This window comes from Loxodonta africana, chromosome 5 (genome assembly GCF_030014295.1).
Source record: "Loxodonta africana isolate mLoxAfr1 chromosome 5, mLoxAfr1.hap2, whole genome shotgun sequence".
Taxonomy (NCBI): Eukaryota; Metazoa; Chordata; class Mammalia; order Proboscidea; family Elephantidae; genus Loxodonta; species Loxodonta africana.
The window spans coordinates 74,127,626-74,153,115 of NC_087346.1; the positions used below are offsets into that span (position 1 = coordinate 74,127,626).

The 25,490-nt window shown below is 39.2% G+C and overlaps 1 protein-coding gene across 2 annotated transcripts in view; it reads left to right on the forward strand.

The window, feature by feature from the left end:
- Positions 1 to 1,145: 1,145 nt before the first annotated feature.
- ANTXR2 (ANTXR cell adhesion molecule 2) overlaps positions 1,146 to 25,490 on the forward strand; it is a 170,645-nt gene continuing 146,300 nt past the window's right edge. Inside the window, exons 1-7 of one of the 2 annotated variants that reach the window (XR_002786807.2) lie at positions 1,146 to 2,128; positions 2,868 to 2,939; positions 5,406 to 5,477; positions 19,773 to 19,854; positions 20,298 to 20,405; positions 20,522 to 20,590; positions 21,647 to 21,727. Coding sequence is in view for 1 of the 2 variants with exons in the window: in XM_003414204.4 (XP_003414252.2) it covers positions 1,977 to 2,128; positions 2,868 to 2,939; positions 5,406 to 5,477; positions 19,773 to 19,854; positions 20,298 to 20,405; positions 20,522 to 20,590; positions 21,647 to 21,727 (636 nt within the window). In the remaining variant the exon portion in view is untranslated. The remainder of the gene's footprint in view (positions 2,129 to 2,867; positions 2,940 to 5,405; positions 5,478 to 19,772; positions 19,855 to 20,297; positions 20,406 to 20,521; positions 20,591 to 21,646; positions 21,728 to 25,490) is intronic. The other variant, XM_003414204.4, reaches the window with a different exon arrangement.

Consider the following 25,490-nt stretch of genomic DNA (forward strand, 5'->3'; position numbering starts at 1 on the left):
GGGATGCTGGAATGGGCAGAGGAAAACCTGAACCCTGAGGCAGTTGCAAATGAGGACTCAGCTGACCCCAATGATAGCTTTGATGCTGGCATGGACTGTCAGAGTTGTCCTGAATTGAAAGAGACTAGTGTTTTGTGCCCTCTATCACCAGATTTTAAATCTCTGCAAGGCAACTTCCATTATCAGACATTTTTTACCTATAATTTTTTTTTATCCATCTATATCTATCTATCGTCTGTCTGTCTGTCTGTCTATCTATCTCTGTTTTTTCTCCTCAACCAGACTTCAAGCTTCATGAAAGCAAGAATTTGTCACCTTGTTCTGTGAGTTAACTAACACCTAGAACAGTGCCTGGCCCATAGTAAGTACTCAAGAAATCTAGGTTAAAGTGACTGGTTCCTACCCTCAAACAGCTAACAAATCTGGTTTTGTATCAAAGTTAATGTAAATGAAAAGTTAAATGCACTCAGCAAAAAAAGAAAAAAGTTGCAGAGAAGAGATGCTAAAAGGCAGTATGTGCTTAAGTGCTTAGGGAACACTTCATAAAACACTGACTTCATGAACATGAAAAGGAGGTGGCCCCTCACAGTATTTACAGTAAGACTGTAAATTCTAAACGCCAGTTTCAACGAGAGAAGGGCAGAAGTCACAGATGGAGGTGGTGGGGAGAAGAGAGGAGGGAGAAGTGCAGAATGAACAAGCAGAGAATTTGCACACAAACGTCAGCTTCTGAACAAGTTTGTCAAGAGCAGCCTAGTTTGCCCCAAGATGAAAGCCTTACTAGCTGGTGCTTGGATTGAGCAACGGTGGGATTAAATCCTTACATTACAACTTTCCCTGCTAATGAGGTTCTCAGCGCCAACCCCCCCACCCCCAGCTTTTTCGTCTTGGCCTGGTGAGATGACATTATAATAGATTACAAAAAAAAAAAAAAGAGGAAGTTCCCTTCCGTAGATAACGGTGCAGCACAAAAAAGTGTGTGCCGTGGGGGTGGGGTGGAGTGAGGAGGCCATCACCTTCCAAGAAATCCGCTAATCTTTGGCCTCCAAACCATATACAGAGGGCTGTTCTGCACAGCTGCTGGGATAGGCCAGGCCCGCAGGATGTAAGGGTATGTTTAGCTTCTTGAGGACATTTGTTTTTCTAAACTCCTTCTCCTTTTTCCAGAATCTGGCAAGTGTTAGTAATCTTCAACTCTGCACGAACCCCCAAGCGTGGGTGTGTGGCTCGGCGGGCTTCAGATCAGGCCCCGCCCTCGCCCTCAGGCGCACACTGACACACTCAGACCAGGCAGCCAGGACGCACTTCTGGATTTGGCGTTGCTCCTTCCCGAGCCACTAGCTCCAAGATCCGCTCAGCCTCCTCCTCCTAAAGGGGGCGGCCCGGCGGCGCAGTGCCAGAGCCAAGCGCAGGAAGAAAGTTTTGGAGTGCAGAGGGGAGTTGCGAAGAGCAGCTGCGCGGGCCGCTGGAGAAAGGGAACGAGAACAGAGAAGTCTCCACTCCAAGTTTGTACGGCCCTAATTGCGGCCGGGGAGCGCCTGCCCCGCAGCGCACTGCAGCTGTTAGACTTCAGCCCTCTGGGCGGAATGGGACTCCCGGTTCAGATCCGAGAGGGGAGCTAGAGGTTCGGCCGGGGAGGAACTTCTCTCTCGAGCTGTCGCCGTGGGCCCTCACTGTCTGCAGGAACTCTCCGGAATCGAGAGGGGGAGGACTGGATTGAGCTTCCACTGGGATTCGTCAAGAGTTCCGGCGGCAGCTGCGGCGGTTGCGGAGACTCTCTTTGTCCTCCTAGGACCTCCCTCCCTCCTCTTCTCCCTTCTTCTGTCAAACCGTGGGCCCCGTAGTCCCAGGCGCCAGCACCCCGGGTGCTCACACCCGCCCACCCCAGGGTGCGTCCCTGGTGACTCCGCCACCTTTGCGTCCCCACCGAGCCGAACCGAGGGGGCTGGGAGAGACAGAAAGGCTCAGGTTGCGGGATGGTGGCGGGGCGGTCCGGAGCCCGCAGCCCCAGGAGCTGGCTGTTCCCCGGGCTGTGGCTGCTGGTGCTCAGCGGTCCCGGGGGGCTACTGCGCGCCCAGGAGCAACCCTCCTGCAGAGGAGCCTTTGATCTCTACTTTGTCCTAGACAAGTGAGTACCGGAGGAGGTCCAGGGTCTGCTGGTGAGGGCGGCACTGGGTCAGCTGTGACTGGGGTGGCTTAAGGATGGGTGTGTGCGCCCTGGGGGGGGGCGTATTGAAAACCCTCTGGTGGGTGCCCTGTTGCTATCTCTGTCCGAAGGGCAAGCGCTCTCTGATCTCCGAGGTTTGGGCACGGGGTGGGGCGAGGGTGGTAGGAGGCGCTCCGGGCCACTTGGCTTCTGGAGTGGTAGGGTATTCACTACTTGCCAGTCATGGGTTTCTTGGGAAGTGGGAGTATGGCCTCCTGGGATAGCATTCTGCTTGTCCCAGGAACCAAAACGGGACTCTTTTTCGGCCCTTCTGTCCTGCCCACAGCACACCTTATTCCACTCTAGCTCAAGTTTGCCTGGTGTTTCTCTGATCACATAGCTTTCTTTCAAGCCAGAAAAAGCCTGGAGTTAAGATGCGCAGTGTGGTTTGCATTTCCTGCTAAGAAATATTTTTGTGTTTATCTTTGAAAAGCCATGTCTTACTCTAAACCACTAGCAGGCAGGTTTGTCTCCCAAAGATGCGCTGACTTCCTTGGCTCTCATAGCCACTAAGCTTTAGCTACAGATACCTTTACTTTGCTAGAAGAAGAGTCCAGGTTATCCACATCTCTGCTGGTGTTGTAGAAGGAACCAGTTTGAAATGTTTACATTTCAGGCCCGTATTTGGTTTTTTCTAATCAGTTCAATTTTATTTTTTCAGGTCTGGGAGTGTGGCAAATAATTGGATTGAAATTTACAATTTTGTCCAGCAACTTACTGAGAGATTCGTAAGGTATGTTTTCCCACTTTACTTTTCTAGACAGGGGAGTTTGAAGTGGAGAAAAAGTAGACCAAAGCTCAGAGGATATGCAGGGAAAACTCTTCTGAAATGTTGTCTTTTTAAGTGCCTAAAGGTTGGTGATTACACAAATGTTATTAGGACCGCCTCTGTGTTGTCGAGGGCTTATTTATTTCATCTGGGGAAGCATCTTCAAGTACTATTCCAAATGTCTTTTCCTTTCCTAATTTTCATCTGTTTTGAATTTCAGCTATGCTTTCTCATAATCTATCACATTAAAAAATAAATTTTATTCCAATAGTATACATAATATATTTTCTACACAATTCTTAGTATCATAGAGATCCTCATTAAGAAAAAAAAAAGTGTTGGAAAACTTCAAATGAGCATGTGTTAATAACCCACTACCAGAAAAGACACTTGTGTGTGTGTTTAAAGAAATGACTTGTGTTTACACAATGTGTGGGTGTGTGGCTGGTTTAAAATTTGACTGTACTATATATGCAATAAGCTTCACTGGGAAAGATTGGTTTTCTCTCCTTAAAAAAAAAAAAAGCGTAACTACTGTGAAATCCAGCTTACTCTCTTATTTAGAGGTAACTAGGAATTAGTGGTATCTCCTATTTAAAAATAGCTCCAGTTAACCAAGATTCTGAGGCTTTTTTTTTTTTTTAAGTAGAAAAAGAATGCAAGGAGCAAATACAAATTTATCCAGATAATGGAAAGGCCATGGATAGAAGCTGTATCATTAAATATTGCTTCCTTCAGTCTTGTTAGCTCAAATGTTTTCTGTAAAACAGGCTTGGATGATCAAAACATTTTGAAAGTCATGTTGCAAGTAACTTCAAACAATCTGTAGAGGCCTAGGCAATTCTTGCTCTCAGTTATTGGCAGCAGTAAACTTATCCCTATAAAAATGCGTGCTTGTCCATGTTCAGTCACCAGCTCCCTTCTTACGAGGACAAGTATAACACTTCATGTATGGACATGGCCTGAGGTAAAACTTTCTAGGAAAGAAAAATAAACAAGACCTTATGTTCATAAGTATCAAAGGCAGAAGAGACAGTTTAGGAATTTTCTGATTTAATTCAAGAGTGTTTGAGGAGTACCACATAGATTTTGATCTATATGATAAGCATAATGGTAAGCAGTGGATCATTTCAATACAACAGTTTAAAGAAGCTGAGTTCTTATTTAACTGCTCTTGTTTGTAAGTTGGAGTTCTGTAATACACAGTTGCCTGGCTCAAGTTTAATTTACTCAATTATTAACAACATATCATAGGAAGTTCATAAGAGGTCACTACATAAGAAAATGCCTTTTAAAATTTGTATAAGTCTTTGAGATGATTCTGATCTTCACTATATAAATTTTAGTTTCAGATCTTAGTAAATGTTCGCATACTGTGTCCTAGAAACGAGAACCATTTTGTGAGATATTTGTCCCAAAGCTTGGGAGATGTTGCTGACTGTCGTAATTGTTGCCAGTTAGAAATACGGCGATTGAGACTTGGGAAACTGAAACTGCACAACCAAGATTTGCTTTATTAGTTTTTAAAAATATTTTATATTACATTTATAAAATATATTTATAGTTTATTTTATTTTTTTATATTTTATATGACATTCTTTAAGCATTCTTATTTCATGATGACTTTTGCATGGACTCATCATAATTGTGGCAATTAAACCAAACTGGCTGCTCTATAGCCCTAAATATTGCTGATGATAACCATTCTGAAGGGTCTGGCCTCCTTTACGGAGATGCTGGAACACCAGTGGTGTCGCAATGGTTAAGTGTTCAGCTGCCAACCAAAAAGTCGGCAGTTCGAATCCACCAGCCACTCCTTAAAAACCCTATGGGGTGGTTCTACTTCAGCTATGAGTTGGAATCGACTCGACAGCAACAGGTTTGGTTTTGATTTTGGTAGAACGCCAAAGGAAGAATTTTCTACAAAAGAATTTTACATTGGCCTAGAATTTATCTGTCTAGTTAAGGAGGCCTGGTGGTGCAATGGTTAAGTACTCAGCTGCTAACTGAAAAGTCAGTGGTTTGAACTTACCAGAGGCTCTGTAGGAGAAAAGACGTGGTGAGCTGCTCCCATAAAGATTTCAGCCTAGGAAACCCTATGTGGCAGTTCTACTCTGTCATATAGGGTTACTGTGAGTTGGAATTGACTCAACACACAAAACAACAAAAACCATAGCTAGTCTCTTCCTAAGTGCAAGTCTTTATGAGCTATGGAGGAGTGCTCCAGTGCTGAGAAGCATTGATTAAATCCAAAATGACTTATGCAGTAACGTTAAGCAGAGTTAGTGTATTTACTTAGAGAGTTCCATTTAAAAGAAGCCTAGGCCATTCAATGAGACCAATTTAAAATGAGACTCCCTAGCTGCATATCTGTATAGCATCAATATTTCTTTTAAAAATGTTTTAACTGCCCCTTTCTTTATTTTGCAGCCCTGAAATGAGGTTATCTTTCATTGTGTTTTCTTCTCAAGCAACCATTATTTTGCCATTAACTGGAGACAGGTCAGTGCATTATCATTTCACTGCAGGCTTTTAGTGGAGACTACTCTTAAAGGAATGATTGATATTTCCAAGTGGCGATTCAGGCCTCTCAATGGAATCAAGCAAATGCACAGACAATTCAGTCCTCTTTACTAATAGAGAGGAAAGGAGGTATGAATAATACCTTATAAAATCAATATAATTTATATTGGCCTTGAAATGTACAAAGAAACCAAGATTCCTGACGTATTTGTATATTCACTACTTTCCTGTGTCTGCTAATATTCATGTATTAGATATAATACATTAATCAACCAAGAACTTGAAGTACATTGGGAAGGAGAAAGACATGGTTCTGTTTGTGTAATTGACTGGATTTAGGAGACATCCTGGATCTCTAGTTTTACTCTGAGGTCCACTGATGCTGAATGCGTTTGTCTTTTATAGAAATTAAAAGGATCTTGTTTTTTATTTAATTATATCTGTTGATCTGTCTATCTTTAATGCTTTTAAAAGGTATGGCTTTTTTTCAAACCAGCATCACAGTATTTCAGATAACCATTTCTATGTTATTTGAACCCATGTGGCAAGCTGAAATTAGTCATCGACATGTTTTGAAGGGTGGCTACTTTCCATGGGATCAGTTATGAGTTCCATAGTGGGAAGGGGCATGGTCTTCATTTTTATACCCACTATTTTTAGCACAAAGTATGTGAGATAAATTCTTGTTGAATAAATGAATGAGTTAGTATTACTTTGAACCTGAATTTCTCCAAATTGTAGTTTTATCAATGGAAGCTGGTGTACTTTGCTTTGTACTGTGGGTTTCTAAAAGGTTGCATGTCAATGCACTTTTTAGAAATGGATTGTTTTCCTTAAAAATCACAATCTGGGCATGATTTACAGAGATTCATGGAGAGAATTTGTTTATAATTCATCAAATTGTTTTGAAAATTATATGTTTATATATCTGTCTTCTAATTTGTCCTTTAACTTTTGCTAGAGAGTAAATTGCTCTGAAGGTGGGGCTGACCAGCCTAGGTCCTCAGTCTTCCCATCAACTCTTCCTCTCTGCACTTTCTTGTGTGCATCTGGGTCTCATCCAGGGCAATAGAAATAGTAGTTCCATGCAACCCATACATAACAACTTTCTGTGTTCAGTGATATAAGAAAAGAGTTCTTGCATTTATGAAAATAAATTTTCTTGGCTTAATTTACAAAGAAACAGCTTTGGACACAGACTGGCTATTACAAGAAAAAAGAGAGCAATCTAACATTCATGGTATACATAATACACACGCGCACACACGCAAATACGCACAATCTCTTAGCAAAATGTTAGATATAAAGTTGACTTCAGTAATTGTAGGTTACATACATTGTGCCAGATTCACTGCTAGGCACTTTGCATTTGGGCCCTGTAACATTTTGAAAATGTAGTTAATCACTTGTCGACCAGATTAGTATTGCTTAGGCATGCATGGAAAGAGTGTAAGCCCTTAATCTAAGTTAGTGATTTTTTCCTTTATTGTTGCTTGGATGTGATAGGAGGAGACTGCAATGGGACAGAGGAGATTTCTCTTTTAAGAGGCAACATAATTTTGCAGTCAAGAGTAAAGCCACCAGACCAAGTCTACCTGAGTTTATATTCTGGCTCTACAGTTTATTAGCCAAATGTTCATGGGGAAATTACTGATCCTCTCTACGCCACAGTTTTTTCCATCTATATAATGGTGAAGATGGTAATGATAACAATATCTACTTCATAAGGTTGTTCAAAGGATTGAAGTTAATGAATGTGGAGCATGTAGAACAGAGTCTGGCACATAAATCTTCAATGGAGAAAAACTTTATTATTATTATTACTGTTCTTTTTGTTATCTGGGTGGTGCAAAGGGTTAAGCATTCAACTACTAGCTGAGGGACTGGTGGTTCCAACCCATCTGGAGGCACGTTGGAAGACAGCCCTGGCAATCTGCTTCCGAAAGGTCACGGCCTTGAAAACCCAATGGAGCAGTTCTGCTCTGTGCACATCGGGTCAAAATGAGTCAGAATGGATTTGACGGCCTTTTTTTTTTTTTAACAATAGAGAATACACACTATTATGATGATCGGGGAGAGTTAGCCTTATGTGCAGGGAACACTGTCCGATTTGAAAGGATTTCTAAAATTCCAGAAGGAATTTTAATAATGCTATCTTCAGATTATTATATACATAGCGGGCTCCTCTGTGTCTTTCTAAATAGAAATACTTTCAGTTTTCATGGATTTCAGTATTTGCAGCATATTGAATTAGTTTGCAGTGGTGGAAATTACACTGAGAAGGCCCACATTAGAGTTCCAGTTTTGCCACTTATTGACTTGGGGACTTAGGAGCCAGTCGTCTACTCAGAGTGTTAGTTTTTATATTTATAATATCTGCCGTGTTTTCTTAAGAGAGTTGCTGAGAAGATCAAAATAAGACAATGTGTAGATAAGCACTTTGTATATCACAGAAGAAACTCCAGTGAAGAATATTTTCTTCTCCTACATTGTATTTTTTACTAATTGAATCGGTAACTTCTCAAATTTCTATGGTCCTCTATATTTTAATAATCCAAGAAGCTAGACTATATGAAGAAGAACAGACAGCAGGATTGGAGGAAGACTCATTAACAACCTGCGTTATGCAGATGGCACAACCTTGCTTGTTGAAAGTGAAGAGGACTTGGAGCATCTACTGATGAAGATCAAAGACTACAGCCTTCTGTATGGATTACACCTCAACATAAAAGAAAACAAAAATCCTCACAACTGGACCAACAAGCAATATCATGATAAACAGTGAACAGATTGAAATTGTCAAGGATTTCATTTTATTTGGATCCACAATCAACACCCAAGAAAGCAGCAGTCAACAAAATTAAATGACGTATTGCATTGGGCAAATCTGCAAAAGACCTCTTTAAATTGTTAAAAAGCAAAGATGTCACTTTGAGGACTAAGGTGCACCTGACCAAATACATGGTATTTTCCATCACCTCACATGCATGTGAAAGCTGGACAATGAATAAGGAAGACCAAAGAAAAATCAGTGCCTTTGAATTATGGTGTTAGTGAAGAATGTTGACTATACCATGGACTGCCAGAAGAAGGAATAAAGTCTGTCTTGGAAGAAGTACAGTCAGAGTGCTTCTTGGAAGAGAAGATGGTGAAACTTCGTCTCACATACTTTGGACATGTTATCAGGAGGGACCAGTCCCCAGAGAAGGACATCATGCTTGGTAAGGTAGAGGGTCAGTGAAAAAGAGGAAGACCTTTGATGAAATGGATTGACACAGTGGCTGCAACAATAGTCTCAAGTAACAATGATTGTGAGGATGGCACAGGCCAGGGTGGTGTTACATTCTGTTGTACATAAGTTCACTATGAGTCACTTTTCATTCATTACACACTTTTAAATGTGTGGGAGCAATTTGTATCTTTAGATGTCAGACCATGGAACAAATATTTTGACTACTATTGCAGATCTTTGTTTCAAAGTCTGGAAATTGGAATTCTACACATAAACTTTCTTAATGTCATTGATCTTACTCACAAATAAGCCTGAGTGTATGAGAAAAGCCAAGGTTAAGCAAAGAAAGGTTAATGTTATGTAGAGCAGGTTTCTCAATTTCAGTTCTATTACTCATAATTCTTCAGTACTTTGGTAAATATGAGAAGTACCTCTTTCATGTTTCTCAGAGTGTTGCTGAAGATTTTCAGTAGAGATGAGGCAAGATTGGAAGACAGTAGTGAGCCCTTACCGTAGGGCCATGTCTGTGTTACAGTTTAAAATGTCATTCAGCACTATGTAAATGCACAAATAGAATACTACACATGACAAGAAATTATCAGTTATAAATGTTATGTCCTCATCATTTTAATACTTAATTCTTTCAAATACTTCAATTTGAAAACATTCCTTTTTTTTTTCTCTTGCTCCCATTATTTTTACCTTTCATATGTCTGTCAGTCCATCCATTTGCCCACCTATCTGTTTGCCTACATTATGTGTGGCATATTAAGCACTGTGACATCTGGGGAAGACACAAAGATGAATAAGCCACTGTGGTGGAGGGTGGTAGGGAGTGGGGAGGGGTTATGCACATGCTCTGATTTAGCCCAGGGCTGTATTACAGGGTCAGGTGTTGATTCCATATGTAAATAGCCAGCCCCTCAATATTGGAAAGTTTTGAGTTAGGGCTAGTTTTAAGGAATATTTTAAGTTACTATGTTGCATAGGAAACCCTGGTGGTGTAGTGGTTAGGAGCAATGACTGCTAACCAAAAAGTCAGCAGTTCAAATCCACCAGGTGCTGCTTAGAAACTCTATGGTCAGTTCTACTCTTTCCTATAGGGTCGCTATGAGTTGGAATCGATGTGATGGCAACAAGGTTTTTTTTGTGTGTGTGTTGTGTAAGTGGGGATAGTGGAATGTGCTCAGTTCTGTTCAATATTATCTTAATGCTATAGTTGAGAACATTTAGTGAGCACTTATTGTGTGCCTAGCAGTGTGCAAAGTGCTTTCCATGCATTACCTCAGTTAATCATCATGTCGATTACATGTAATAGATAATATTATATCTCAATTTTACAAATGAGGAAACTGAAGCTAAGAGAGGCGATGTAGCTTGTCCAAGCACACACAGTTAATAAGTGGTGAGCAGTATATTAGCCAGAATGATCTTTTAAAATGTATAGCATGTCATGCCCTCTTTCATGCTTAAAGTAATATAATGACAGAATAGAAAGCAAACTCTTCACCATGGCCTAAAAGCCCTACCTAGTCTGCCTACCTAGTCCTAACCTACAATGTCGTATGGCACAGTCTATCTAGCCTGAATGGCCTTCTTTCCATTCTCCAAACATGCCAAACTTTTTTCTACATTAGGACTTTTGTTTTTTCTTTGCCCCAGATCTTTCACTCACTGGCTTGTTCTTGTCACTCAGGCCTCATCTCATGTGCTACCACTGCTGAGAGGCCTTCCCTGGCCACCAAATCTGAAGAAACTCCCCCAACACCCAAGTGATCTCTTACAACACAGAAATCTCTTTCAACACTTTCTAAAGTTATTTTGTCAGTTAATCATTTCATTTTTGTCTCCATGAACCTAATGTAAACTCCATGAGAGCAGGGGAACCGTCTTTGTCTTGTTTACCCATATATCCCAGCATCTACATCAGAGTCTTGCACATAGTAGATGCTCACTAAATATTAGTTGAGTGAATGAATGAATGAGTTAGTTTCAGCTGCTAACCAAAATGTTGGTTGGTGGTTCAAATCCACCAGCCACTCCTTGGAAACCCTGTGGGGCAGTTCTACTCTGTCCTGTAAGGTCACTATGAGTCTGAATTGACTCGATGGTGATGGATTTCTTTGGGTGGTGCAAATGCTTAACATACTTGACTGCTAATCAATAGGTTGGAGGTTTGAGTTCACCCGGAAGTGCCTTGAAAGAAAGGCCTGACGGTCTATTTCCAAAAAAATCAGCCACTGAAAACCCTATGGAGCACGGTTCCACTCAGACACACATAGGGTCACCAAGAGTTGGAGTAAGCACAACAGCAACTGGTTTTAGGTTGTGTCTTAGTTATCTAGTGCTGCTATAACAGAAACACCACAGATGGGTGGGTTTAACAAAGAGAAATTAATTTTTTCACAGTTTAGGAGGCTGGGAGTCTGAATCAGGGTGCCAGCTCTAAGATAAGGCTTTCTGTCTCTGTTGGCTCTTTGGGAAGGTCCTTCTCTCTGCTGAGCTTCTGCCCCTGGGCAATCTTCCTGTGGCTTGGCATCTCTCTTCCCTCATCTCTGCTTTTCTTATGCTTGTTTAGTCTCTTTTATATCTCAAAAAAGATTGATTCAAGACACACCCTACACTAATTCTGTCTCATTAACATAGCAAAGTCAACCCATTCCCAAATGAGATTATAACCACAGGCATAGAGGTTAGGATTTACAACACGTATTTTGGGGGACACAAGTCAACCCATAACAAGTTTGGGTTTTTTTTTTAAACAAGAATATTATTAAATTAATTAATTTAATTAATGCTTAAGTTAAAAAAAATATTGCTAACTTTCTATGTAGCTAGAGCTAGTTATCTTGGAATCATCATGGAATTCAGGGATTGGAAAGAAAAAGCATTCAGGAATAGAGCATGTCAAACTGTTCCCTTGAAAGTTCCTGATGACTCCCGTTAAAGTGGAAAAATTAGGGTTGGACCTGAGAGTCAAGCAGACATAGGAGCTGGGTGCTAGCTCTGTGACCTGGGAAAAGTTACCTAACCCCTTGGTGCCCAGTTATCTTGTCTGTTAAAAGGAGCTAATCATTCATATCATACAGCAATGTTGGGAAGATTAAATGCATATAATGCATACCCACTACATTAAAAAAAAAAAAAAAAAAACCTACATGGGGAGGCCTAATTAAGGGTCTCATACATATAAAACCCTTTGCTGTCGAATTGATTCCGACTCACAGTGACCTTATAGGACAGAGTAGAACTGCCCCATAGAGTTTCCAAGGAGCAGCTGGTGGATTTGAATTGCTGACTTTTGGTTACCAGCCAAGTTCTTAACCACCATGGCACCAGGGCTAGAGTATGCAATAAATTTTTGTCACTTTATTAATTTGCTTTTCTTTTATTGCCTCTATTATCTCCCCCAATGACCTGCCTTTTACTACTTCTCATTTATGATTTTTCTAGTTTTTTTTGTTTCTTGTTTTATTGTTAGCATTGTTGATGATGATTAAGTAGGAAGGAGGCTAAGACTAAACTGGTATTTGGAGGTTACCAGAGTACACCATCATCATTTTTATCATGACATGCCAAGAGGTAACAGCAGTTTAGAGAAGTCAGGTGACTTTGCTCAAAATAATACAGCTAGGTAGTTAGAGCCAGGATTCAAACTCAGGTCTGACTCATTAGCATGAGCCCTTAACCACTGCACTGCACTGGCTCAAGTTCCCTAGGCCCCCCTTCTCCAGCTTTCACAGCTAGCCAGAATTCGTCAGAATAAATGTATTCTGTTCTCTTGCAAAACTAGTGAAGTGGTGAGAGGAAGGGACTGTAGTTGGGCTGGTTTTAAAAAAAGAAAAATTCCATTAGGGAAATGATTATTCCTGCTTAAAAAAGTCTGCTTGAACACACATCGTGCTAACCCCAGAGGTCCGGGTATGGCAGTAGCTCAGATTCTAGTGATGGATATGTTAATAGTTACTTTCAGTGAAGCTCCACATCTGCTTTATTAGTATGTTCTAGAAAATGAAGCATACTGTTACACATGCCTGGGAGACACAACTGGTAAGAGGCAGGGGTTAATTTCTTATGGCCCAATAAAGCAGTGAGTGGGGAAACTGGAGTAAAAATATACTAAATACAGTAGGTGTCAACTTGAGGTGTGATCCGTGTACCTTACTTTGGTAAATGCAGACTGAAGGGGGGAGAAACTTCCACAAGCCTCTGATTGTGCAGGGTACTTTGCAAGCAGATATTTTTGGACCCAGGGCTGCTACTTTGGCTTCATCGTTCTGGACTCTGGACCACAGAACCCTTGGCATATATTGGCATTAGAATGACAGTTAAATGAATAATAGGCGAATTTTTATATAAGCTACTGAAGTTATTGTTGTTTGGTGCCACGGAGTCAATTCCGACTCATAGCGGGTCTATAGAACAGAGTAGAACTGCCCCATAGGGTTTCCAGTGAGCGGCTGGTGAATTTGAACTGCCCACCTTTATTTAGCAGCTGAGCTCTTAATCACTGCACCACCAGCTACTCAAGAGATAACTAAAACCTGTTAGTTTATAATAGAATGTATTAGCAATGTTTTCCTTTAGAAAATAACTTTTCAGTCTTTTAAAACCTTTATAAAATTTTAAATTGAGGGCCTAGAAGAGGATAATTACTTTTTTGAGTTCTTTCTTTTTTTTGAGTGGCATGTAGTGTAGCAGTATATAATAACCCAAATAGATAATTAGAGTGGGTATGCTTGAATAAAACCAAAACCAACCCCATTGCCGTTGAGCCCATTCTGACTCCTAGCAACCCTATAGGACAGAGTAAAATGACCCCATAGGGTTTTAAAGGAGCAGGTGGTGAATTTGAGCTGCTGACCTTTTTGGCTGGTAGCCAAACGCTTAACCACTGTGTCACCATGAAACACATGGAGTTGCTATGAGTCAAATCGACTTGACAACAACTGGTTGTTTTTTTGTTTTGTTATGTAAACACTATCATTATCCCCATTTTTCATATGTGGGAAATGGAAGACCAGAGAGGGTGTATAACTTGCTCAAAGTCTCAAGACTAGTGGGTGTTAAAGCTGGAATTTGGAGTTGAGACCAAAGCACCATTCTGGACTTGTATGTTGTGCTCATTACTTGATGCAGAGTGGTGTAATGAAAGAATTGAGGGCTGGCTGGCAGTTGAACTTGCTCTGTCCCTGTCACACCAGGTGATATTACTAAGAATAATAAGTAATATCTATGAAGCATTCACTTTGTGTCAATACTTTTTATGCATTGCCTCATTTGACCTTCACAACAACCCCATGGAGTTAGCATACCTTTATTTATAGATGGAAGTCCCTGGGTAGTGCAAATAATTAATGTGCTCGGCTACTAACTGAGAGATTGGGAGTTTAAGGCCACTCAGAGACACCTCTGAAGAAAGGCGTGGTGATCTACATGTGAAAAAATCAGCCATTGAAAACCCTGTTCTGTTCTGACACAGATGGGGTCAACATAATCAGGATCAACTCAACGGCAACTGATGGTGGTAATATTTACAGATGAGGCAACTGAAAAATACAGGCTCACACATCCAGTAAGTGAAGGAGCTAGAGTTTGAATCCAAGCAGTCTGGCTCCACAGCCTGGGGTCTTATCCATTAGGCTGTATTGTCACCTCATCTCCAGCCTGCCACCATTTTTAGGTTTCGCAGAAGAGCAAAATAGCAGTCCAAAGGGGAACCCATAATTAAAAGGGTCTGTTTTTGGTACTTTTCATTCCCTTTCTCCTCTTTCCTCTCTTCTGTTTAGGCATCCACAGCTTTCTGAATGCCCAAAGCTGCCAAATGACATTATGTTATAAATGCCATTCCAGAAACTGTATTTACAGTTTAAAAGATTTTCTTAATAACCGCAAAACGCTTTAACTAGATGGACTGACTGACAAAATAGTTCAGGGAAAGAGCATTCCAACTGCATGAGAAAGTTTTTTTTTTTTTTTTTTCCTTTCTTTCTTTTTTTTCAGATTTTATTATAGATTCTTAATCCTGGAGGCACATTAGAATACCCTGGGGCATCATCAAAAAACAGTGATGCTCTGTCCCTAGCACAAGCTAAGTCATTTAGAATCTCGTCAAGTAGGGCCCAGGAGAGATTGTTTAAAAGGTATTTCACGTGATTCCAATACACAGTCAGGGCCAAGAACTCCACTGCATTTGTGGAGCTTTGTGTAAGAGTAGCCACGGGACTACGTGTGAGTCATTCTCATATAACCATATAGAATTACAACGTTCATATTTGGTAGGTGCTCAACGGATGTGTGACTGAAATCTGGAAAGAGCTTTGAAATCTAGAAAGTTAAGGTGATGTGCTTTGAAAAGATCAAGTACAATATAGATACTTTGTATAAAACTGCATCATTAGTCACTCCTAAAATGTACTTAAAATCAAATTATGCCTTCATTGTGTTAGTTGGACAAGTCAGAATTCTCTGCCAATCATTTAATTTATGCCACCATCTCAATATATTATTTTAGCTATGAAGTCATGCACAGCTTTCACAATCCAGAGTGTTTTGTGGATGCAGAAAACCCACTGATGTAGTACAGTGCATGGCAACTTGTAGTTGCAATGTTCCCTTCCTTTCCCTTCTCTTCCCTGGCCTTCCCTTCCCTTGCCTTCCCTTTTTTCCCTTGCTTTGCTTTGCCTTGTCTCCCCTTCCTTGCCTTCCTTCCCCTCCCCTCCTTTCCCTTCCCTTTGAGAAATACTAGCAGAATTGACAGTGTTAGTTAATTCTGTAGATTAGGAAAAAATGAGGCAGTATGTGTTTGCCTCCTCTTTCTCTTCTTTTTCAAAAATATAATTATCAAGTAAAGGAGAAAGTTGATTATAGAGTTGGATGCAAGTAAAGGAGAAAGTTGATTATAGAGTTGGATCCCCTGATTCTCAGAAAAATGTCAGATCTTTAATATTTGTTTAAATACTGCCTCTTTCTAAAAAGTATTTGAGGCTGCATAGAAGGTAACAATACTGCAAAAGAATATATAAAAAGAAAAGTTAAGACAACGAGGATGAAGCAATATGATAACCATAGGAACTTAGAAGAATTTTGTGAATGAGTAAGAATTTTACTGTGAGCTTCCCAGTAGCCAGAGAAAGAAGTAGACAGAGCTTACGTAGCTGTAATTAGCAGAAAGGAGGAAGTGTCTAGTGATTACTCAGGAGTGACAGATTTCTGCTGTGAGACCTTATAAGGTCTCACACAATACCTTGCGTGTCATGATAGCAGTATCCTTGACAACAGCTTCACAACAAACACCAAAGTAGTTTCAATATTACTATTCCTTATAGTTGAAGACATAGCATTAAAGCTAAATTCAGTGAAGCTGATATTCACAGATGTTGGATTCAAGCTGTACGTGTGGTTTTTTTTTTTTTTTCTTTTTAACAAATCCACTTTTTCTTTTTTTGTTTTTATCATTTTCCCTTCTGCTTTCTTTTAAAGTTTTCTTTAAGGTCATGGTGTAGATCGGTAAGTTCTGCTTTTAACCTATAAACATCAGTTTGTTTTTTCCGGTTTAACTGCTTACTGGAACTGCTTATTAATAACCTTAAAACTTCTTTTTAGTTGATTAGGAACCTTTGAAGACATGTAATCTGCCCAGTCTTATTTTGGTTTCCATTTTCCCCAAAGTGATACCATGTTGTTTGAGGAGACACCAATAAATTCCATAGTACCCTTGGAGGGACTGCAAGACCAGGACTCATGTGTATTGAGGCTATTGGCTATGGGCAAGGAGCACTTTCCTCCTATGATTATGCAGCTTCAAAAGTAATGATGGGATTCTGTGAATCTTTGACTCTATGGTGGAAGCTATGGGTATGGATGCAAAACCAAGAACTGCTCTGTTTTGCCTCTTCCAATAAAATAAGTCAACAGGCCAAACGGCTCTGAACCTTACATTTACAATTCCTTCAGTTTAGAGTTTTCTGCAGGAGGCATACCTTAAAGTGTTGCTGCTGTCTGGTCTCATAAATAATGGTGAGCTGAATCTGAACTGAATGGAGAAGGCTATTTTTACCAGGCAAAATCTGTTTGTGTAAACTTGAATTTCAGTTGTCTTTTTTATTTTCCTTTTGGCAGCAAACGTTAGTGCTTGAGGACACACTGCCACTCATTTCTGGGAAGCACCAAATATTGGGTTTTTATCTGTGTTCAGACAGAATCAGTTTCAAGTCATTCTGAAGATACTGAACATAAATATTTAGATAAGACAAGCTTATACTTTTTTGTAATTTATTCCATCATGTGTAGAATTACAATTTTTTTTAAATGGTGGATTGAAAAATTTATTAAACACTTACTTTGCAAAAATGCATTATAATAAGTAATTAGCATAGGTTGAGTCAGAATTGACTTGAAGGCAACGAGTTTTGGTTTTTAGAGAGATACGTTACAAATAAGAGACATTGTGATGGCCTACCCTAAACTTGCAGTTTAGTTGAGAAGAATATGAAATTATATTAAATTAGCTAAACTCTTTTAAAGTAGACAAGTTTTAAGAGACAAAATGATTCATCACAGTAAATGTTGAGTATAGGTATGAGTAGAAAGCATGGGGCATCCCAGAGAAAAGAGTGTAACAAAGTCAGAGAAAGGTTCATATAATAGTAGGTTTTGAACCAAGTATTAAATGAGACAATCAACATTATTGATAGAGATGACTGAACCAGGAAGGGGGAAGATTAACCTCATGCTCTGAAAGTTGTTTTTTTTTTTTTTTTGGGTGGGGGGGAATCCTTGAGAATGGAGAACTAGTAATAATTTTAATTATAGACATTAATATGTAAGCAAGAAATGACTTTTAAAGAGCATGGAAGCCTCCTTTGGCTCATTTCTTTCAAGTATTTGAAACTCAATATCCTAACATGATAAAATAAGTTTTGACTGTTTTTTGGTATGTGTTGTAATAGTGCATGCTATGTGTGTGTGTGCACATGTGCATGCGTGTGTTGTATGTGTGTATGTGGCTCCAGTAAGTTTTCCTTGATGTTCAGATAATATTTTTTTATAGTTAATCTCCTTTTATCCGTCATCCCTGCTAGTGTGGGAACTATTCACGTTTCATTTAAGGCATTATACTTTAGTTTACTATTTCAAAAGTTTCCATCCAGAAAGACAATTATCTTTGCTTCTACTGAATAACTAAAATTCTGAAAATAATATCTTAAGAGGACCTCTCTTCTGATCTTTTATACTGAAATCTTTAAAAAGAAGTTTGAGTGTACTTTGAATTGATTTTTGCAACATTATTTTATCTCTTTAAGAATCTATGGTTTTCTTTATTTTTTAAAGGGGTCTTTGGAACTACAGGAAACTCTGGTAGCGTAGTGGTTAAGAGCTATGGCTGCTAACCAAAAGGTTGGCAGTTCGAATCCACCAGGTGCTCCTTGGAAACCCTAGGGGGCAGTTCTACTCTGTCCTATGAGGTCTCTGTGAGTTGGAATCCACTTGACAGCAATGAGTTTGGAACTACCGACAGTCCCTGGGTTAAGAATGCCTGACTTACAGACAGCTTGCCTTCAATGTTATGTAAATTTGCCCTCACTTTGAAACAATTGAATCAACCTCAACAAATTCTTCATCACAATCACCTTCACTTGCTGCACCCGCACTGTGGTCCAGCCAGTCGATTGCACTGCCGTCCAGTCGATTCCAGTTGATTCCTACTCATAGCGACCCTATAAGACAGAGTAGAACTGCCCCATAGAGTTTCCAAAGAGCGCCTAGGTGGATTCAAACTGCTGACCTTTTGGCTAGCAGCCAGAGCCCTTAACCACTATGCCACCAGGGTTCCCAGTGGGGCTACTGGAACAAAATTGACTAGCACAAAAAGCACAGGCAGCTTTTAAATCATTGAAAAAGCCTTGCAGTCTTTTCTTGCACTGAAAAACCAAAAAGCCAAACCCGTTGCCATGGAGTCAATTCTGACTCATAGCGACCCTATAGGACAGAGTAGAACTGCCCCATGGAGTTTCCAAGGAGCGCCTGGTGGTTTCCAACCGTGGACCTTTTGGTTAGCAGCCATAGCCCTTAACCACGACACCACTAGGTTTTCCTCTTGCACTAAAGTAAGGCTAAATAAGAACCCTATGCACCTACTCCAATATACCTACAAATTCTACTTAAAGACTTAAAGACACAGTTAGGAACGGATCTTGTTTATAACCCTGGGGACTGCCTGTATATAAAAGCCCCGAAAACTGGATATTCTTTTACTCACACACACACAGAGCAGCTCTTAATAATTTAGTCATATTTCATTTAGACATATTCCATTGGGAAAATGAATTAGTCAAGATGAAAAAGATTCTATGGCTTTTCATCTTTTTTATAAATATTATCCATCCGTCCGTCCGTCCATCCATCCATTTATTCTTTCATTCATTCATCAAATATGTATTAAGTACCTATTATATTTAAGAGAACATGGTAGTGTCTGGAAGAGTAGGGAGGTGCCACAAAAGTGAATAAATCATGACACTCCTGACCCCAGTGGACACAAGCAGAAATTGTTTCCGTAAGTAATGTTTAAGTAATGTGCTTCAGGAATTTGAAGATATCAGAGAAAATTTTTTACTTTCAGTGAGGTGGTGTGGGCATTTCACAAATGCTTTCAGAGAAAGTGCCACTGACGCTGAGCTACTCAATCCTTATGTTTTTGTGGTTGAGGGAGAAAATGTTTTACTCCTTTGCATTTAGTAAAACAAATATGATTGACGATATCTGCTCTCAGCTAAAAATGCTGGGAATATACTTAGATTTTTAAAGACATTTCAAACTGTTAGCATTTTTAATTTTTATAATTATAATGTAGTAATTACTAAATGCATATTAAAATAGCAAAAAGTTATGAGGAGTTATCTGCCCTCAAACCTTACACCCTTTCTTCTGCTTCTTACTGAAGAAAACTTAGTTGTAACACTGCCATGTTTTTTGAGAGGTGTTTATTGTGATCTTTGCTTATTTTCCTTTTGTTCAATATTATAATACATTTTTTTCAGATACAAAATTGGCCGAGGCTTGGAAGATTTAAAACGTGTTAGCCCAGTAGGAGAGACATATATCCATGAAGGACTAAAGCTAGTAAGTTCTTTTACATTTATGAGTGTGGGAGAGAATACATTATAACTCTAACGAAGCTCGAAAGCGCAGTACATATTTACCTTATTTTTGTGTGTGTGCATTTAGCTGTTCTAGGGATGAGACTGACAGAAAAAAATTAGTTGTGGTGGTGATAAGAAAAGTTTGGATTCCTTTTTTGCCTTTTATGGAATTATCCATTTTTTCAGTGGTTATATTCAGAACAGTTAGCCACAGCGAAAAACTGGTATCACTTAAACCCAATACTAACTAATCTTTAATGTGAATATATGAATATTTCAAATTATATATGGCTAACACAAAAACCTGTCTTAAATGCCAGTTAGTAATATTTTGATTTTGTCAAATTTACAAATTTGGCTTGATGGAACATGCTGGTGAAAAGTGAAAATTAAATTATGAGTTGGATAATTCTTCATTTTCAGGCAAATGAACAAATTCAGAAAGCAGGAGGCTCAAAAACCTCTAGTATCATAATTGCTCTGACAGATGGTAAGTTGGACGGCCTGGTGCCATCATATGCAGAGAAAGAGGTGAGTACTAAACCGAAGCTGTTCTTTACACCCTGCTGTACTTTGCTGTGTGTCTCTGCGTGTATAGCCTAATATTTGAATAATTCCTTTCTTTCTCTCTCTCGCTCCTGCGATAGGCAAAGATATCCAGGTCACTTGGGGCTAGAGTTTATTGTGTTGGTGTCCTTGATTTTGAACAAGCTCAGGTGAGTACAACAGATCTGCGGACTTTAATCTAAATCCCATCATTGTCTGAAGGATGGTTTATCAAATTATTTTCACAGATAACTTATTGTGATATTAACCAATTGTTAAATATTTTCTATAAAAACATGAACTTCTTGGCTGTATGTCTTGAGCTCAACGTTAAGAATTTATGAATTATGGTTGGTTTTGTTACTGAAAATGAAAACAGAAATTTCTGAAATACGTATTTAGATTGGGAAACTAATATAAGATAAAAATTTGTGTTGAAGTGATATGATAACTGCTTCTCTTCTTTAACTCAATTGACAAGATTATGATGACAGTGTCATTTAGGGTTTTTAGTTTGATTTAAAACTTGATTCAGGTGTGCAGGGACTTGGACAGTCCAGTAGAAGTCTTTTTAAATTTTTTCTTAGACTTTCTTACAATAAAACATTTTTGATAAAGTATTGAGGGATTATATATTTAAACAATTATTTTTTTCTACTCACGAAATGATTTTGCATTTAGATTTTTGGCTAAGCATGGCTGAAACTCCTGCAACTCATGCCATTTACAGACCTTAGAGCCCTATACTGTTTTGGCTTTGCAACTTGAGGCCAATGTAAAATTGCCGTGGCTGATCTCAGGTCGTTTTGTGGTGGTGTGTTTCAAGTAACACTGCTACCATTACTTTCAATTCCTGACTTCTACCACAGGCCACAGTGGTAGATGAATTTTTTTACACCTGTGGTGCAGTTTTTCAGATGAATATAACCAAAAACTTTGTGAAGTTTTTAAAGTATTTTATGTCTTAACCATGGAGCCCTGGTGGCACAGTGATTAAGTGCTTGGCTGCTAACCTGAAGGTTGGCGGTTTGAAACCACCAGCCTCTCTGTGGGAGAAAGATGTGGCAGTCTGCTTCTGTAAAGATAACAGTGTTGGAAACCTCACGGCGCAGTTTTACTCAGTTCTGTAGGGTCACTGTGAGCCCGAACCAACTCTACGGCGATGGGTTTGGTTTTTGGTTATGTCTTACCCGTCTCTTAATTAAGTTTCCTCCTTTTTTCTAAAGCTCGAGAGAATTGCTGATTCCAAGGAACAAGTTTTCCCTGTCAAAGGTGGTTTTCAAGCTCTCAAAGGAATAATTAATTCTGTGAGTAATTAATTCTCTGGGAACAGGAGACACTCATAATTTTAGATATATTTTTAAACTGTAAGGCATAATCTTGATTCCAGTGCTGGCCATCATTACCTTGAATAAAGATATTAAGAAGGAGTTTTGTTTGGTATTGTATATATAGTTCTAATGATCTGGCTTTCATCTGTCAGTGAGATTTGGTGTTAATTCTTGCACATTGGGTCCAACGAGCCTAGATTTGTGATTTCGAGTTTTAAAGTTTTCATAAACAGCCCCAGAAACATCGTTCCTTTGGGCATGGAGTTCCTAACTATCTTGATATATTGAAAGTTTTATAGGCTTATAGAAGAAATGTAAAATAAAAATTTGGCTTGGAATGTATGATGACTCACTCCTCCAAATATGGTATTTCTTAGTTATCAGTAAGGCAACTTGAACCAGCGACTATTTGACTGCTGTGGTTGTTCTCTCCATTTTAATGATTAATAGTTTCACTGGAGCTCATAATATTTCTGTTTGAAATTCAGTTGAACTGTCTCTCGTGATCATTAGAATCTGGGCTATCCTAAACAGGGTATGGGGAAAGAGAGTGATGAAATGCAAAGCAAAACTCATGGGTTTTCACAGCTGAGGTTTATGTTTCATTTTACTGCCTTTTGCTGGAAGCTCTAGGGCCAGTTGTTATTAAGCGTTTATGATATTTTGGTAAACACCATCCTAAAATGGAAGTGAATAATACATATTCTCTAAGCCAAAGATTTCACTTTAATCTTTAGGTATTTATTGTAGGGAAAAAAAAAAATCTTAAGTTTCTTCCAATATTTGGTTCTGGCATTTAATAGTTTTCTTTAAATAGTGTGTTTTTGAGAAACACAGATTGAGATTTATTGAATTTGTTTTTAGTAGTATGTAGTTTTTTTAATTAATGGAGACTTTTAGAAAGAAAAACATAATTTACTTCGATCACATATCAGTACTTTTAGTGGGCACACCAAAATGTAAATACAGAATGGGACAGAGGTTCAGTTATTTTAGGAGTTTACACGTATTATTGTGTTTATTTTTAAGGGAAAATTGCGATGCAAAAACAGTAAACATTTTTATAGTGGAATTCAGAATAAATACTTCATTAACTGTGATTTAAATTTTCAAATATAGGGAAAAGGATAGACAAGGCAAAAGAGTGTATAATTTGACCCACTAAAACAGATTAGTGGAGTATATTTTAAATAGAATTTTATTGTATTTGGAATTTGCAATTATTGTTATAATTACATTGGTGTGCAGGGATTATGGATGTTTGCAGCTGTTTCTTCTCATTTTGAGTTGTGCCACATCAGCAAATGAGGGTCCCGAAAGCTTGACTCCATTCACGTCATTAAGGTTGACTTTGAGAGGAAGCTCTTCCCGGTTGTTTTTTGACCGCCCTCCAACCTGGGGGGCTCATTTTCCGGCATTATATCAAGACAGTGTTCCACTGCTATTTGGAAGGTCTTCACTGGCAAATTCTTTTCAGAAGCAGATTGCCGGATCCTTCTTCCTAGTCTGTCTTAGTCTGGAAGCTCAACTGAAACCTGTCCTCCATGGGTGACCTTGCTGGTATCTGAATATATCGGTGGCATAGCTTCCAGCATCACAGCAACATGCAAGCCCCCACAGTATGACAAACTGACAGACACGTAGGGATTATTCCCTTTTCCTTGCTGTGAGCTTCAGGAGATATTAGCATAGCAAAACGTTTTAAGGGACTTTAGGTTGGGCCACTATACTCTAATCCAGCAATGCCTCCCCCTTAGTCCATTCTTTTATACTTACAGCTTCTACAATTTTTACAATCACAACTAACCCTTTTAACAATTAGCACTCACAGTTGAATCATGTAATCCCGTCAGCATCTTCCCCACACTGTCTTCCCCAGACCTACCAGAAAAAGAGGAATCTATTCAGTGGGGATCCTAAAAACAGCATGGAGGGAGCGTCTGACCTCCTCCAACCCCACAAGGTGGAAAACCAGGATCAACAGCCCAAGGCTGATTCTTATGAGGTGGACATCAGACATGCTTCCTCTCTCTGCCATCTTTACCAGTTCTAACACCAACCATCCCTTGCACAGCATTCTCTCCTTCTGTATTGTTTTCTGTAATTCATTGCAGTGGCCACACAGAACTCACAGATCGTATTAACAATTATGGGGTTTATTAGGGAAGTACCAGTTCCGATTTAGGTTTAAAAACACTCAGGATGTAGTCCTTCCACCAGGATAGCCTCTCCCCAGCTGTGCTTACAGGCGCACCTCTTCTTGGGCCTCAGTCTCTGCCCAAAGTCATTCAGCTTTCTCTCTCTGTGGGCCGGGAAGCTCACTGCACTGCAGCCCCCTGTTGCCTGGTCTCGCCTTCCTTGGTGGTGGTAGTGACCTCCTCCTCCCTGCCCTGGAATTGGCTCTCTTTTAAGGCAAAACTGACCAAGCCCCTTAGTGGGCCACAATTACCCTATCACACAATCACCTGGGAACAGTTGCAAGCCCATGGCTAGAAAGACCACACACAAAAGTAATTCTCCTGCAATTGAAAAAAGAGAAAAGACCTCCCTGGGTTATTCCCTTTGGATTTTTTTTTTTTAATCTATATAAAAGGTTTAATTAACAATTCTGCAGATGGCCAATAAACTTTTCAAAAGTCTCTTTTTATGGGTTATAACCAGAGATTTTCTTTTCAAGATATTGGTAGCTGACTACCAGAAGAGAGAAAGCTGTTGTTGCTTTACTAGACTTATCTCTTAAATTTTATTTTTCTTTTTGTATTAGGGAAACTTTAAAATATAATTTCTTTTAAATGATAGTCTATCTTGTCTGAGCATAAGTATGTTATGCTAAAAGATTTAGCATGAAATTAGAAAGATTTTAGTTAATTTAGCCACAAATTACCAACAAAGCCTCTTGAATTTTGTCTGGAGCGGAATGATGAGTATACCTTTCATCTCAGTATAGTTTAACTTCAGCTATTTTGTCAAAAAGAAGGAACAAATGATCCTCAGGGAAGCCAGCCAGGAGTGGGATAGGGTGAGGTCTGAGGAGGAGAGGGAAGGGGAGGAAAACCCTGACAATATCTGGCAGGGTTACTAGTAGAGAAAGGAAGTCATTAAGCCAAACATGACCACATTAATGGATAATTATAACCAACAGAGTGTACTTTGAAATTTTTGCCTACTTAATAGATATTTAGGAGCCCTGGTAGTACGGTGGTTAAAGAGTTCAGCTACTAACCAAAAGGTTGGCAGTTCGAATCCACCAGCTGCTCCCTGGAAATCCTGTGGGGGCAGTTTTACTCTGACCTGTATAGGGTCACTATGATAAGTTTGTATAGATATTTAAGACAATTCACTTCTTTTCTCTGTTAGGGTAGAGATTACTCTAACACAACCCTTAATAATAATCAAAAATTACATTTCTACCTCAAATTTGAATCACACTTTATAGTTACAAAGTTCCATCTTATTTTAAAAACATTATATTTGAACTTTAAAACAAATGTGGTGTATTTGTTCCAGAGTGAAGGCAGATAGAAGAGATTATCTCTCTATTATTTATGATTTACCAAACTGATGGATGAAATTGTACCGTGGAGTGTATTTACACAAAGCTAAGCAAATGGAAGAAATCAGAAAATTTAAGTCTTTCGTATGTTTGACACTGCGTAGGCAAAATATTTGCTAAATTGACAGATAGTTTCTTTTTTAAGCTAGAAGTTATTAAAATACACTGGGTCTTTTTAAGTGTTAG